The sequence below is a fragment of the Schistocerca gregaria genome, chromosome X (assembly GCF_023897955.1).
Source record: "Schistocerca gregaria isolate iqSchGreg1 chromosome X, iqSchGreg1.2, whole genome shotgun sequence".
NCBI lineage: Eukaryota > Metazoa > Arthropoda > Insecta > Orthoptera > Acrididae > Schistocerca > Schistocerca gregaria.
In genome coordinates this window covers 526,037,129-526,052,042 of record NC_064931.1, presented here as the reverse complement: position 1 = coordinate 526,052,042, position 14,914 = coordinate 526,037,129, and the positions used below count along the sequence as shown (strand labels likewise).

The window sequence follows — 14,914 nt, the reverse complement described above, 5'->3', positions numbered from 1 at the left end:
TGAGGTGCTGATAATGGAGTCTTTGTTACCTTAAAGGCATTCCTAACTAACAACTTACCATATCCAATCTCAAGTGTAACTAATGCTCATGAACGTTATAGAGTGTATGTAAATTTGCATCCTCATATTGGCACTGCTAGCACCACTCTTATGAAGCTGGCATGATATGAATAGACATCCATCTTTCAGACGTAGAAACACTCCTACCAGCTTTTGTTTGTGTCACACAACTCCTCCTTGGTGTTGCATTCTCCTCCCCCCCCCCCCCCCCCCAATCAGCATATTATTTTCACCGATGGCTGGAACAGTCGCTAACCATAACCTGTATAATACTGCTACACTGGTAGCAATCCATCTGATAAAGTTAAGGACATAATTCCCATGAAAAAACTGTACCATTAAAACTCTTAAAAGAATAAACTTTTCACCACTCGGTGAAAGTATCATTTATTAAATATCAAAACTATGAAAACTGAGTTACATCTCAACATGTCCAGTTTAAGGTATTTACACGACATTATTACAACCATTTGAACTTCTAGTCAACAGAAGATTGTAGCACTTAACATTCAATGGACTGTTTCGTTCATTGTCAGCAACGTGCTGTGATTTGCAAAAATATATACATAGAGGTATAATAATTCTTTGAACATACACCAATTCCACTGTCATGTTTGTCAATTATCAAAACTTCAAACAATACAGATCTGGACAGAAACTTTTAGTAATGACAAAACAGCCAAGAACAGCTACATCAACAATGCTTGTTGAGAAATTAACAATATCTCGTTTATGAAGTTTCTTTTTCCTTTTAAAGAAACAATTTAAAAAGTCCTGACGTATAACCTACCCATGCTACTGACAAAACAGCACCACTTCTGTAGTGGGGAGGTTGGCTCCTGTCCCCTGATTGAATCTGCCTGGCAGATTAATGATGAGGGCTTTTATGTCTGCCAGCCAGGACACAGTTTTTAGCCAGTTTCACATTTATTGAATACTAGGCTGGTACCAAAGTTCTGCCCCAGTTACACAATTCACTAACATTTAGAAAAGTTTCTCTCACTTTTGCACAATCATCACTACACAGACAGTTTGGGTGTACACATTCCATCTGGGGAGGGGAGGGTAGGGGTTAATGGGGCGGCAACAGGAATGGCATCCAGCAACCCCTTAAACCAACCATGCCACACCCATCAATAACTATGCCAATCCTGTGCTGAGGCAGGGTAAAGGCACAAGAAAAAGAAGCCATTTCTACATTCATTGGAATTACATTGACTGACTTATTGTGCACCTTTGATATATAGTATTTCATGGTAAACAACAATTGCAGACCATGTAGAAAGATGTAACAGATTACAGGAACTGTCTTAATGTCTATTAAATCAAATAATGTGACTACAGAGGACATACACTGATAAAGAAAATGATCAGGGTAAAGGAATAAAGGAACAAATATTCGTTTGAACACATGTTCCGTCATGTTAAAGGGTCACTGGGATGATGACTCAAGGGCATCAAACAATGTGAAAATGTAGCTAGTCATGAAAAACTGGTAAGGAATGGTAGTACTGAGTGTGACGATAAATCAGAGCAATCTCACGTCACTGTGGAATACCTAACCCACAACAAACTACAATTGTACATTATTAACACAGAACTGCCATGCAACATATCTTGAAAAACCAGCCATATGCCTAGAGGCAAGCCACCAACCATTTGCTAGCAATTAATTTCTGTTTAACCCTGATAAATTAAAGGAACTAATGCTGGAATTAACTTAAGACATACAATGTAACTCAATAGAACTGTTATGATTTCTCAAAAATCCCAAATTGAACTGAACGGTCTACTTTTATAACATCCAAAAGCATCCACATAAAGTACAGCAACAATGTTCCTTAATATTTGCCACAATACTCTTCATATAAATAGTTGGAGAAAACCCAACAGGCAAATACTGGTGGTAACAGCACAATTTCACCTTAATCACCGTAAGAACACTGCCTAATGAAATGAAACTGTACCACCCTCTACCTTTTTTTCCTCCTAACTGAATCTTACACTATTCGGTTTCAATTTGGGTGTATGTAACGCTCTATCTGCATTTTAATGGTGTAAAATGATTTTTCCAAAGTAATTTTTTGTATTACACGATTCTACTGACACTACAGTTCAGAGCAGATAATACTGCCACTTTGTATGACAACTCAAGAATGGACCTTTCAATCAGTGGCAGAATGTATGCTGTTCTGAAATTTTCTGGCAGATTAAAGATACGAGTAGGAATAGGATCCCACAGGGCTTTAATCTGCCATACAGGTTTATCACAGAAGTTTTAAAAAGCAAGAGGATCCTATATTTTCTTAGATTAATAATAAATTGTAGGTCACATTCTCAATGGGGAGTAAATTTGGGAAACAAGACAACCTACTGTGTCTACTATTAACTTTTTTTGAACCGAGTCGAATGAGCAACTAATGCTATACGACCATGTCCAAATAAAATTAATACAAAATACATGACATATGACCTACAAAATATATGCTCATTAATGGAAAAGTATTTCCACTTCATGGCATGTTGATACAGCAACTAGTAAGCAGGATATGATGAAAAGAACTGTCTTGCTTGCTTATTTACTCCTGATATGTATTGCCTAGTACGAGGCACCTTCAGATTGACCTACATTAATTATAAAATTATCAGAAAGACTTGATCCACACTCGCAACTACAAAGATTTAAATTTCTTTTGAAACTTACCAGTGTAGTGTGGGTTAGTGGGTTTTGGGTGCAACAATCAGTGTGTTGGCAAAAATAGAGGACCTCGTCATACACAGTAAAATAAATCTATGCAAGTACATGATCATGTCACATGTTAAAAGCATAACACCTGGTAACCTATGGATAAATAAAATAAATCAGAATATGGAAAAAATTATAGTGACTATGGTCTGTACAAGTAAAAAAGTGGAAGAAAAATTTAAGTCAATTAACTTGCAGGTGTGTGTAGTACAGACCAGTGGATACATGGCATAATCATGGTTGGTTTTAGTCCTTCACATTGTAAATACACTGGAAGCACAATACTTCACTCTTCTGTTTGATATTCTATACTGAGTGCCGGAGCACACTGACTAAAATTTAACTAAGGGTGTACCAGTGCCATTACTGTGAAAAATGTACACTTGTTGTATAGTTTTACAGTTTAAGGTTTTTAGATTACACTGTGTTTTGTATATAGGCAATAGTATAGAAAACTTGTGCTACTTTAAAGTAACAGTACCTTCAGTAAATTATGTTAAAACTGGACTGTATTAGAATATATTTAGTGGAGTTATAGACATAATTCATTTATGTTCTTTTCTGGAATGCATGTAGTCACATAGATGGGAAATATCTATTACACAGGCTTGCTGGTAGTGTGAAAGTTATGGCACATATGTTGTAGTTTTGATTATAAGAGAAGTAATTAATGTTGTGATGAGGTGACTAAGTTATGCGACACAGTACATGTCCCTCCTCTTTACCTTTGTGCTGTCTAGTAGTGAATTATGGACACGAAAGGCCATACAGCATGGAAACAGGCTGTAAGTGCTTCGACATCGCTAATGTAAGTGCAAACACATTTCTCTATGATTAGTTTTTGGTGGTAGCCACTTAGATTAGTAGCATATGTGGATGAGCATGCAGATTACAATATGGAATCATAGATTGGACTGCAGGACCAGTACAGGGCCCACTTTGACAGTACAATATGTGCCATATATCCATCATATGAGCAGTCCCATCACAGCGTCTTGTCACACAGCTGTCATTCCTACAGGTACTGTAGGACAGGCACTGGCTGCATCTTGTACCATCAAAACATCATCTAGCTCTCAGTTCGCGTGCCCCTGTACCAGTCCAATATTTCAATCTATGATTATATACTGTAATCTATATGCTGCTCCACTTATGCTACTAATCTGAGTGGCTACCACCAAAATCTAATCATAGAAAAATGAGTTTGTACTCACATTAGTAATGCTGAAGCACTTTTACATAGTTTCCATGTTGTATGGCGTGTTGTGTCCATATTTTGCCAGTAGACAACACAAAAGTAGTGAATAGGGGCATATCCCTATGCTATGTTGCATACATTAGTCACCTCATCACAACATTACTGCTTTTAGTATAATCCAAACTACACCTCATATGACCTAACTTTGACACTACCAGCTTACCTATGGACTAGATATTTCCCAACTATGTGACTACATACATTCTGTACACGATCTGGAAAAAAAATCTCATTGGATTGTCTGTACCTAACTTCACTAAATATAATCTAAACACTTGAGTTTTAACATAATTTACTGAGCACTGTTACTATAAAGTAGCATAAGTTTTCTATATTTAATCTAAGAAAGCTTCAAAACAACTATTGTATAACTATGCAACTTAACTCATTGTGTACCAACGCCACCTTTCATGAAAACTAACACTTGCTGTAGGATACACCGTGGCATTCAGTGTAGTTTACCACACCGGATAACTAAGAATGGTGGCTTTAGTGTATTTACCATGTGACAGACCAGATACTGTCCTGATTCTGCCTTGTATCCACTGGCATACGCTACATAGACCTGCAATGTAATTTACGTCTTCTGCTTTCTTACCCACACAGACCATTGCTATTGTACAGTTTGTAAGGCCAACTGCTATGAACTTTTCCACATTCTAATTTATTTTATTTATCCATAGGTTACTGGGTGTTACACTTAACATGACATGAGTATATACTTGCTTCAATTTATTTTATTATATATGACAGGGCAGTCTGTTTCTGCCAACACCTGTATTGTGGCACCCAAAAATCACTTACCAATACTATAATGGTAAGTTTCAAAGAAATTTAAATTTGTAACCTTCTAACTTGCAAGTTAGGATCAAGCCTTTTTAACACAGTTTTAAGTAATGTAGTGCAATCTAAAAGTGCCTTGTATTCGGTGAAATGCACATCGCAAATAAATAAAGCAACAAAATAAATTCTGCAACCAAGACTGTTGTTTTCACCACATTGTTCTCATTAATATTAAAAGTTTAACTACCTCAGACATCTTAATTTGACTACCTTGAGTCCACAATTGTAGACATTTGTTAATTAATACACCCAAAATGAAGTAGTGAATGCATCAGGCATCACCGGACACCTGTGATCACCAAATAATTAGGCAAAGCAACAACTGTCAAACAACAATACTTAGACAGCTGGTGTCACAGAGCTCAATAACTTCCCTTATTAGTACATCAGTAAACATCTTGGTATAATCCTGATTTAGGAAAATGGAAGAAAACCATCTTATGCTTTCCACACACAGTAATAGAATATGCTACTGTGTATGTGTGAATGCCGAAATAAGTAACTCCAATTTCGAACAATGTTATAACGAACTATTTGAAGTATTAAACACAATGGCAGATTTCTTCTTGTTGGACACCACAGGCTCAACAAAGAAAGATATAAGTATTTCGACATAGGCTATTTGGCAAAGACGAAGACTTTATTCTGTAAAAATTGGTCACTTTCGACTTTCCGCCAATATCAAGCACGCAGATGGATGTGGACACAATCTGATAATATTTGACAAACCAGCTGAGTCCAACTGATAAAAAAATAAGGGTGTTAGCAATGTGCTATGCGCTCTCCACATACACCAAGCACCAGATAGGTGATTACCTATTCTCACTTATCTGAGGACTAGATAAAATGAAGTCTTAAAATACTTTCATTGGTGCTATGCTTATTCTCGAGCACTTAATAGCTAGGAACACATGAAATGGCTGAATCTGTTGTAATTATATTTAGTACAATACATTAACTCCTCTTTGTCTCTCACATCAGGACATACAAGTCATAAGATGTTCAAGTACAATTTGTGTGTCCTCCAAATGGCTCTGGTTCTTGTCAAGGCCAAATTTTAAGCTACATGCAAGTGTGAATATACATTGCTACAGCATAGTAACCATATCTTATACAGTTGTTTAAGGAATACTCCACAGATGTTTTATAGGAAATTTAGCTTCCTAAGGAAGAGAACATTCTTATGACAGTTGATTTTCCGTAAAAATTAGAAAAGGTGGAAGATAGCACATATTTCCATTCACTATATTCCATATGAGATTCACAATTATTTTTATGCAAGAGTGTTAGTCAGAAATCTTAAGTATCATTATAACAAGCACGAAATGCACAGTGAAGCATTGATTTTTTAAGACTGATGTTGACATCAGTGACAGATTTAGAACTCACTAGGTCTGAACAGCCCAAAAATGTTCGGCTTTACTGGTACATCACTGGAGTAACACTGTAATCATTCCAATTCAAGATTTTAATAGTTTGACAGAACCACCCCACGCGTATTTATTTATAGTAGCAGCAGCAGCAGCAATAATGATCAAAACAATTTTTGACAAACATTGCACAAATTCAGGTAACTTCATAAAAAATATGACAAATTTTACCTTTGTTTCCAATGTCTGTTTATACACAGACCAGAGTAAAATAATGATCTAATATCTAAACTAAACAGTTTGCTGGTGTTTCTCATACAACGCAAAATAAGTGACATTTTTGCAAGAAAAAGCTGCTTAGCTTGTATTACACACATGAAGTCATTTATCCACAACAAATAGCACACAGTACACAGGTCCTACTTAAACCTCATACTACTATGGTCTCATATGTTTGCGGTACCAAAATGACAAACATGGGCAGTAGTTTGTGTGACACAAATTTGAAGACAGAGCTTTCACAGACAAGTTTTGATTATTATTAATTTTTATTATTTTTTTCTGAAACACAAATAAAGGAAGCACACATTTTTAAATACAAGACCCGTAAATTGCAAATTGATATTCATTGGATATCTGAATGGATAATATAATTTATTTTTCTAAACCATGTTTTCATACACAGCAGTTAACAAATACAATATTAATGAGTGGAACAAGCATTTTTTGTGTAGCTGTTCTTTTAATACTGTTCTATAAAATGAGCACAAAAAACTTATATCTATACACAGCCATTATCCAAAACGGATTATCTTAAAGTCATATCTGTAAGAGCACATTCATTTTATCAAATCACGATGGGCTCCCTGCATCGCAGTTTTGGTTCACAAAGTATCTTTCTTCAACCACACACTTATTTTTTGCCCGTTTTTTGGAACATTTGTTCGTGCCGCCATCCTCTAGAGTCTTCAATTTCACAGTTGGTATGTCGTCAGTCTCCCGGTTTTGTCCTGTGTTATATCCTTCCAAAGCAGTTTTCTTCTTAGATCTTTTGGACTGTCTCTCAAATTGTTTATTTTTTTCAGTTTTCAGTGTTGATTCATTACTATTTATTTTGTCAACACCCAATACCTTAACATTCTTTTTCTGTTTTTTTGATTGCTTCTCTGCAACATTTTTCTTACTGTGATCATGTTCAACAATTTTATTTACACCTTTATCAGAACAATTTATAGCAGTAAGGCACTTTGACTTTTGTGAATTAATACAGTCTTCATTTTTCTGAGTTACAAAATCCACTTGATTAACAGACTTTTTGGAATTTTTTGTCTGTTTTCTTCTTTTTTTCCTATTTTTTGCTGCAACCTCACCAGAAATACTTTCCTCGTCTGCATCAAAACCTAAAGATTTCACAGAAGTCTGATCAGCATCTTCTATTAATGTATTTGTTTTATCATCATTTTCCTTTGTACACTGGGTATCTGTTCCTCTACACTTGTATGATTTTTTTGTATTAGGTTTCATAATGGGTATGTTTAGTTCATCAGAGCTCTCATAGTCTTCAAGTAGTTTCCTATGTGTCTTACTTTTATGCAAGTGTCTGATGATTTTTAAACTATCTTCAGTGTCTGAACTGCTGGCACAGTCATCAGTGCTAGCTTCTGCAATTTGTGTGTTTTCGTGCTGCTGACAAAAGGATCCTGACCTGTCACTATTATCTGCTTGTTTTCCTATGCCATCATCACTACCACCACTGTCACTATCATTATCACTACTACTTGTGCTAGTTTGATCAGCAGAAATTGTGTTGCTAGAATCCACTGCACTAGCTCCAGTTTCCTCATGAACACTTCCTTTCTCATCGGACCCTGGAAACATACCTTGCTCTTTCATAAGTTCCAAATTTTCCTTATGCTTCTTTGAATTCTCATGATTTGCAAAAGATTTTTCCGATTTGAAGAGTTTTTGGCAAACAAAACAGTATAGTCCGTCGTCGTCATCATCAACTTCTTCAGGACGCTCGTCAAACATTGCAGCTACTTCCACTTCAATTGCATTCAGTTCCTCCATTGTGGATATACTCAGATCATGAAGAGGTCCAGCAAGTTCTTGCATTTCTTTGAAACGGTTCTTCACTTGCTGTATTCTATACTCTTTCGCTTTCCTAGCATTATCTTCCGATTTTTGTTTCAGAAATTCCACATGCGCCTTCACACGTTTATCTCTCTTTCGAACAAATGCTACTAACTGTTGAACTTCTTCATTTCTTGCCTTGCGAGCTTTGTCCCTTACCTTCTTATTTTCCTTTTCCATTGCACGAAACACTCTCTTGTTTGTCGCCTGACGAGTATCAAATACATTCAGCCAGGCATATGATTTCTTGGTTGAGTAACTTTGCCAGTATGCATAAAATGGATGGACAACATCTTCATAGTTGCTGTTGGAATCTCCAAATGTTGGTATGTTCAGCTCACTTTCTGACACAGATTCTGTATCTTCTGCTGCAATTTTTTCAAAAACTTTCCGATATACAGTATAAAACCCATCTTCACCATCACCGTAACCTTTAAAACATGATGATGTGAAATACTGAAAGACATCAAGGCTTTCATCCTTATAATCTCCATCTCTACCCCCCTTCAAAATTGATTCCCTGTTCTTATCATACCACTTTCTCTCTGCAGGATCACCTAAAACTTCATAAGCTTGCTGCACTAACAGGAACACTTCCCTTGCTTCCACCACATTATCAGGATTCTTGTCCGGATGCCATTTGAGAGCTAATGTCCTGTAAGACTTCTTTATCTCCTCGAAGGATGAATCCCTTGGCACTCCTAGTACTTCGTAATGACATTTCATTACTGAATACCTTAAACAATTGAGTGACACAGCTTTAATATGACATTAATAGCAACACTAAAACAATTAATTCTCTCTCTCTCACTCACTCACTCACTCACTCACATACTAAAAATCTACATTGGTTCAATCTCCAGATGTGATAAGGCAATCTACAAGTAATGCCTCCTTAACTTATTTCTGTTAAGTCACATAAAAACATCAGTGAGAGCCCATACTTCTCATCCGATGTACAATATTTGTTAAGGTTGCCTCTCCTACCATTGATGGCTATCGTTTTTCTCCACTATATTCTGATTGTTGGTACCCAGGACATATAAATCTGACTAACCCAGTTTATCAACAGCAGTAATCACATTGCCTTCAGTGACAACATTTCATCAAGTGGTACCCACTGTTTGGTGTCAATAACGTAATCAATGCATTAAATGTTTGGTGCAAGCAGTGGGTTGCCAGCTACTCTGCTTTTGATCATCCAAGGGAATATAGTCTACATCTTCCATTCACTAATAAACATAGTATCTAAATGGACTAATATCCATTACAGTATCCCCAATAACCTTCCACAGCTTCTCATAAATGGCCACACAATGTGTAACACAGACCCAAGATTGGCAATTTTCTCAACCACACTGATATTTCCAATGACTACAGGGGAAAAATTAATTTCTGCAGCAGAGCCAAATTTATTACATTATTCCACTATTTTATTGGATTCAAAACATGAGGAATTACTTTGCAACTGCCCCTCATAGTGGTGAGAATCCACATTAGAAAAGTGTATGGCCTGATCTAAAGGAACTATGACCCCCCTTATTTATCTGCTGTTTTACAAGAAATTTAATTTTTTCCCCATTTAATACCTGCATTACCCTTTACAACATAATGGTCTTTCAGATATGTATATACTACAATGTATGCTTACTTTGTCCTTAACATAACCCCCCCCCCCCCCCCTCTTCTACTGCTGCTGCTTATCTGTCACTCTTTTCACTCCACCCTGCACCGATCACTAACAACCACTGCCTTGTACTCCATAGTTCCTTCTCCACCTTCCTCTTGTCAGCAAACACAGAACAGTTATCATGCACTCAGCACAGTGTGACTTCTTGGGATGGTAGGCACACACATTATCTGTTTCGACACTACTTAGTGATAAGAAGTTTGTGAGTGGTTTGGAAATAGCAGGGTAGCAATACCTTCTACAATATGGTCAACTGTTTTAACACTTTTTCTGTTCCTCATGAGCCACCTTGACATTTGTGGAGAAGTGGAGAAGATGAGCATTGGGGGGGGGGGGGTTAAAGGTGATTTACTTGTAAGATTTTAAATCACTTTACACTGTAAACTAAACATGCACACATTAGAGATAACACCATTGGTAAGTAGAGTGTCTGTCATAATAAAAGTTTATGCACCTGAAACAAAGTGAGTACAGAATCAGTGAATCTACAGTGTTTAAGTATGTGGCTGATTATTCAAAGGAATTATTATTGTAAGTCTTCCCTGCCTGGCATTTCAAGATATGCCACCCATAATGATCAACCACATACTTCGTAAGCCCTGTGGGTTCGCTGATTCTGCACTTGCTTTGTTTTACTACTGGACGCTCTCACTATCAACTGTGTTATCTGACAAGAACATTTACCCCACAGTGCAAAATAACTTTAAATCTTGCAAGTGACTCACCATGATTATGGCTAAAAGTCTGTCATCCAAAATATTGGAGCAAGAATTAAGAATATCTCAGATGCGTGAACAGGAAGTGAAAGAATATCATATAAATATTCTTCAACTAACATTTATCTTCCATTATTCTTAGTGGAATTATTTCATAACTATACCTGCATAACGAGTAAAATAAGTAAAATACATTCAATTACAAACAGGTACGTTACTGCTTCAGTGATTCTTTTTTGAGATTTTTTATACAATTTACTCGTTTTAAAACAAATTTTGAAATGCAAACCAGTAAACTTGCATTACAGAGTTTCAACCACCAAGAGATCCAATTATAACCAATGTAGAGAGCACAAAATTTTTTAACAACATACTCTTTATGTCCATGTTTAAGAGATAAATGGAATTGGAGGGAGATCGTACAAGCAATCTGATTAAGTACACCATTTTTTTTTTTTTTCCAAACACTGTACCACCTGCCTACTCAACTGTAAATAATAATCATAAACGTCTTGGCTGCAGACAATATTAGATTTATTAACACCCCTCTTATTGCTCTTTCCTAAACTCCTTAGAGCCCTGTTGAACCAGAATCTAACTACAACGCTGTTTATTCTGAGGAGCTATTGTAAATGAGCTGAAGCTTGTAACTGCCACTGATGCACACTAAAATACTTATTTCAGCCAAATAGACTGGTGGAAATGTCTTCATTTAATTTATTAAGACTGTGGCTACCCATAATAAATCAATAAACTTTTAACTTCATTACCCAGGTTTTGCTTCTACATCTACATATGTATTCACTTTTTCTCATTCTATTTTGTTTTAAACACTGTGTCAGTACATGTGCCTTTATTGATGGCCACACTTCTGAATAATTAAAGTTCCATCTCTTTCCAAGTCAGCAATACCTTTTTCATAGTATAGATGATACTGATTGTCTGGTAACTGATTGTCTGGTAGCACTGCAATTCACCAATTGTCTCTCAACTCATTTTTATTTCTACTACCAGGAAAACCATATCAACTTCACTGGTTACTTTGATGGTCCATCATAACATCTATAGTTCTATTTGAGTTTGATTCCAAAGATTATGTGGTAACAGTCATCAGTAAATTGGGAAAGCTGCAACACTCACAGAAAAAGAAAGAGCATTTTAGGAACAGATTCGACTAAAGCAAGTGGACTGTTCAGTTATATACTTACTTCTGTGTCAACTGCAAAGAACTTTTCACCTGATTGGCAGGGTGGTGGTATAATCTGACCCTCTTCAGGAGACTTCCTTTACAAATCTTCTGGAAAAGACAAAATGGTTTCAAAGAATTATGCATTAATAACATAAAATTCCAATGAGAGAAAGAAAAAGTGCTAAGTTCTATAAAGACCTTTACACATTACAAGTTATACTAATAAATTATTAATTAATTTATTTGTATCAGCATTACTACTACTTTGTTTTAACCAAAATTTTTCAATTTTTTGAATTTCAGCAGTTTTTTAAGGATCAGATGACAGAAAATGTCAGAGCTATGTAAGTTGTAAAGGGGAGAAACTAGTCACATTTATACGTTAGTTCCCAGAAACTTCAACAGATACTTTTTGGGTGGCAAGTACAAAGTACACGATTGTGATTCTACATCAAGAAGACAACATTGCACAACATTCCTGTCATACTAGTGAACCTGCAACAGTACTTGGAGATCGACAATGGGCATCTTCCAAAAGGGTCTGAAAACCACGAAATGAAAATGATGCCTTGATAGGGTGGTCTACCTCTCAGTGCAGAAACAGTGGCGATAATATGATATGCCCAGAAAATTAAGACGCTGAAGCACCAACATGACATATGGGACTTTAACAAGAACCTGTCTAGGATACTGAAGCTCACTCTGGAATACACTGGGAAAATATTGTTGCAGTTCATACTACTATGAATTGATCACTGTTCATTTATTTGTATATGGTTGCGTAGCCTATCAGGATGCAAGTAATTACAAAACCACATTTTCAAGAGGAAACCATCTTTATTGTAAACTGTATGAATAAAATTTTCAGATGTCTTATTTCCTCAAAACCATATAATCTTTTGCTGGAACAAGGATCTCAGGTCCTGAATGATTGTATTTGTGGTAACTTTGGTTTTTACCTGGAACTGTTGTCAAAACTAGTAAGCACAATTTTTTTCTACATGTATTTGATGCTGCAAAAAATGACTACAATGAACTGGGGTAGTGCCTTACTTCTTAGCAACAATTAAAGGAAATGATCAGGGTAGAGCACTATGTAACACCCCATGTGTGTTCGCACACAATAAGTAAATTTTGATAGATAGTTTGATATGGAGCAAATATATGAAAACATTGTTCATCAACCAGCACAACAGAAGTTTAGTGAGTCAAAATTTGCAATCTTCTTGACCACACTGCTTCATATGTTACACAAAAGACAATGTCAATATTGAATTGTTCAGGAATAAAGGAGACGACCCACCGAAATGCAGAAGTGCTGCGTCTTCGATAGGCACACAAACTAAAGGTTCAGAGCTTGGAAAGCTTTTACAATGCACTTCTGTTTTCTAGCTGGGGGAACTGTCTGTATACGTACTAGGGGTGGGAGTAAAAGGGGGCAGGTAGCCAGGTAACACACAGGTTGGCATGATTTCATAGACTAGGGCATGAGATAACAGCACACAACTAGCTGATGGAGGGGCAGATGAGGAGGGGGGGGGGGGGGGGGGGAGGCAGGGGATGGTGTATGTGTACAAACAAACACAAACACACATAATGAAAACTTGCTCACATCATTAGCTCTGTTGCTGCATTTTGTGCCACTGGGTAGTGCATCTTGTTTTTAGCAACAGTCACAAAACAACCCCCTGTTCCCAACATAATTACTTTCATGCCTTACACCCATCAACCTTTTTAAACTCTCCCTACAACCACCTGACACCTTTACTCAATACTTCCAATGCCAAATTTTTCCCCCAATACAACCCCCCTCCCCACAATGGGCCGCTGCTTTATTTATCTGCACTAGTTCATAAAAGTTTCACTATCCATAGCCAAAATCCTCTCCCATATCCTGTTCCTTACATGGCGCCTAAGCTGAGGTAAATGCATCTGCAGTGATGGGAACTCCCTTGCCCAGTATGCTGCAGGCCTCACAAAGGCCTTCGCAGACAAGCAATATCCTGCACACCTAATTCACAAACAGTTTTCCTGTGCCATATCCTCTAACACACACCTGATCATCACATCCATCCCAAGAACTAACCACAAAGAAGCACCCCCCCCCCCCCCCCCTTGCCATCCAAATACCACCCTGGACTGGAAAGACTGAAACACATCCTTCATCAGGGCTTTCATTATCTACCATTATGCCGTGAAATGACGGACATCCTATTCAAGATGCTTCCAACCCTTCCCAAAGTGGTGTCCAACCACCACAACTTACTAGTCCATCCCTGTGCCATACCCACCCCAAATGGCCTGCCACAGGGATCATATCCCTGTAGAAGACCCATACACAAGACCAGCCCAATCCATGCACCCAGCACCACCTAGTCCAGCCCCATCAGATGCTTAAAGTGCACCACCCAGTGAGACAACATGCAGAAGAGCACAAAATGCCAGATTTCAATGGCTGCTTCACAACCCACGCCATCTGGATTCTCCCCACCACAAGCAGCTTTTCTGAGTTGCACAGATAGAAAACAACAGAAATATAAAGTCGTAAATGTTGGGTCCACGGTGGAGTGTATATGGCAGCCCATGAGCCCATAATTGCATTGGAAAGTATTCACTTTGTGTACGCTTCCTGTGCATGAACTGAAGCAGATAGCACCAAATTGTGTAACTATGTTCAATTTCTCATTAAAGACACTCAGGAATGCAACAGTGTGTGGGCACCACTCTAAATGGCGTGCAGACGAAGCAGCAGTGACATGGGAGGCTACACGGAAGGGCGACAGGACATGCAGCACAAGAGATGGTGGCGCCATGGATGATGGCAAGGGCTCGCCTTTGAGAGGGCCCAAACCTGCAACATAGAGAGGTAAATGAGACAGGCCCGAGATAGCAATGGAGGAAGGGGCTTG

General features: G+C 37.5%; 1 protein-coding gene across 9 annotated transcripts in view; it reads right to left on the bottom strand.

Annotated features, from left to right (window-relative positions):
- Window positions 1–6,910: 6,910 nt before the first annotated feature.
- LOC126297716 (dnaJ homolog subfamily C member 21-like) overlaps window positions 6,911–14,914 on the bottom strand; it is a 242,382-nt gene continuing 234,378 nt past the window's right edge. For 4 of the 9 annotated variants that reach the window (XM_049988854.1, XM_049988848.1, XM_049988855.1 and 1 more), the window contains exon 3: window positions 6,911–9,146. In XM_049988854.1, coding sequence (XP_049844811.1) covers window positions 7,130–9,136 — 2,007 coding nt within the window. In that variant the 5' untranslated portion in view covers window positions 9,137–9,146 and the 3' untranslated portion in view covers window positions 6,911–7,129. The other 5 variants (XM_049988849.1, XM_049988852.1, XM_049988850.1 and 2 more) reach the window with 4 other exon arrangements.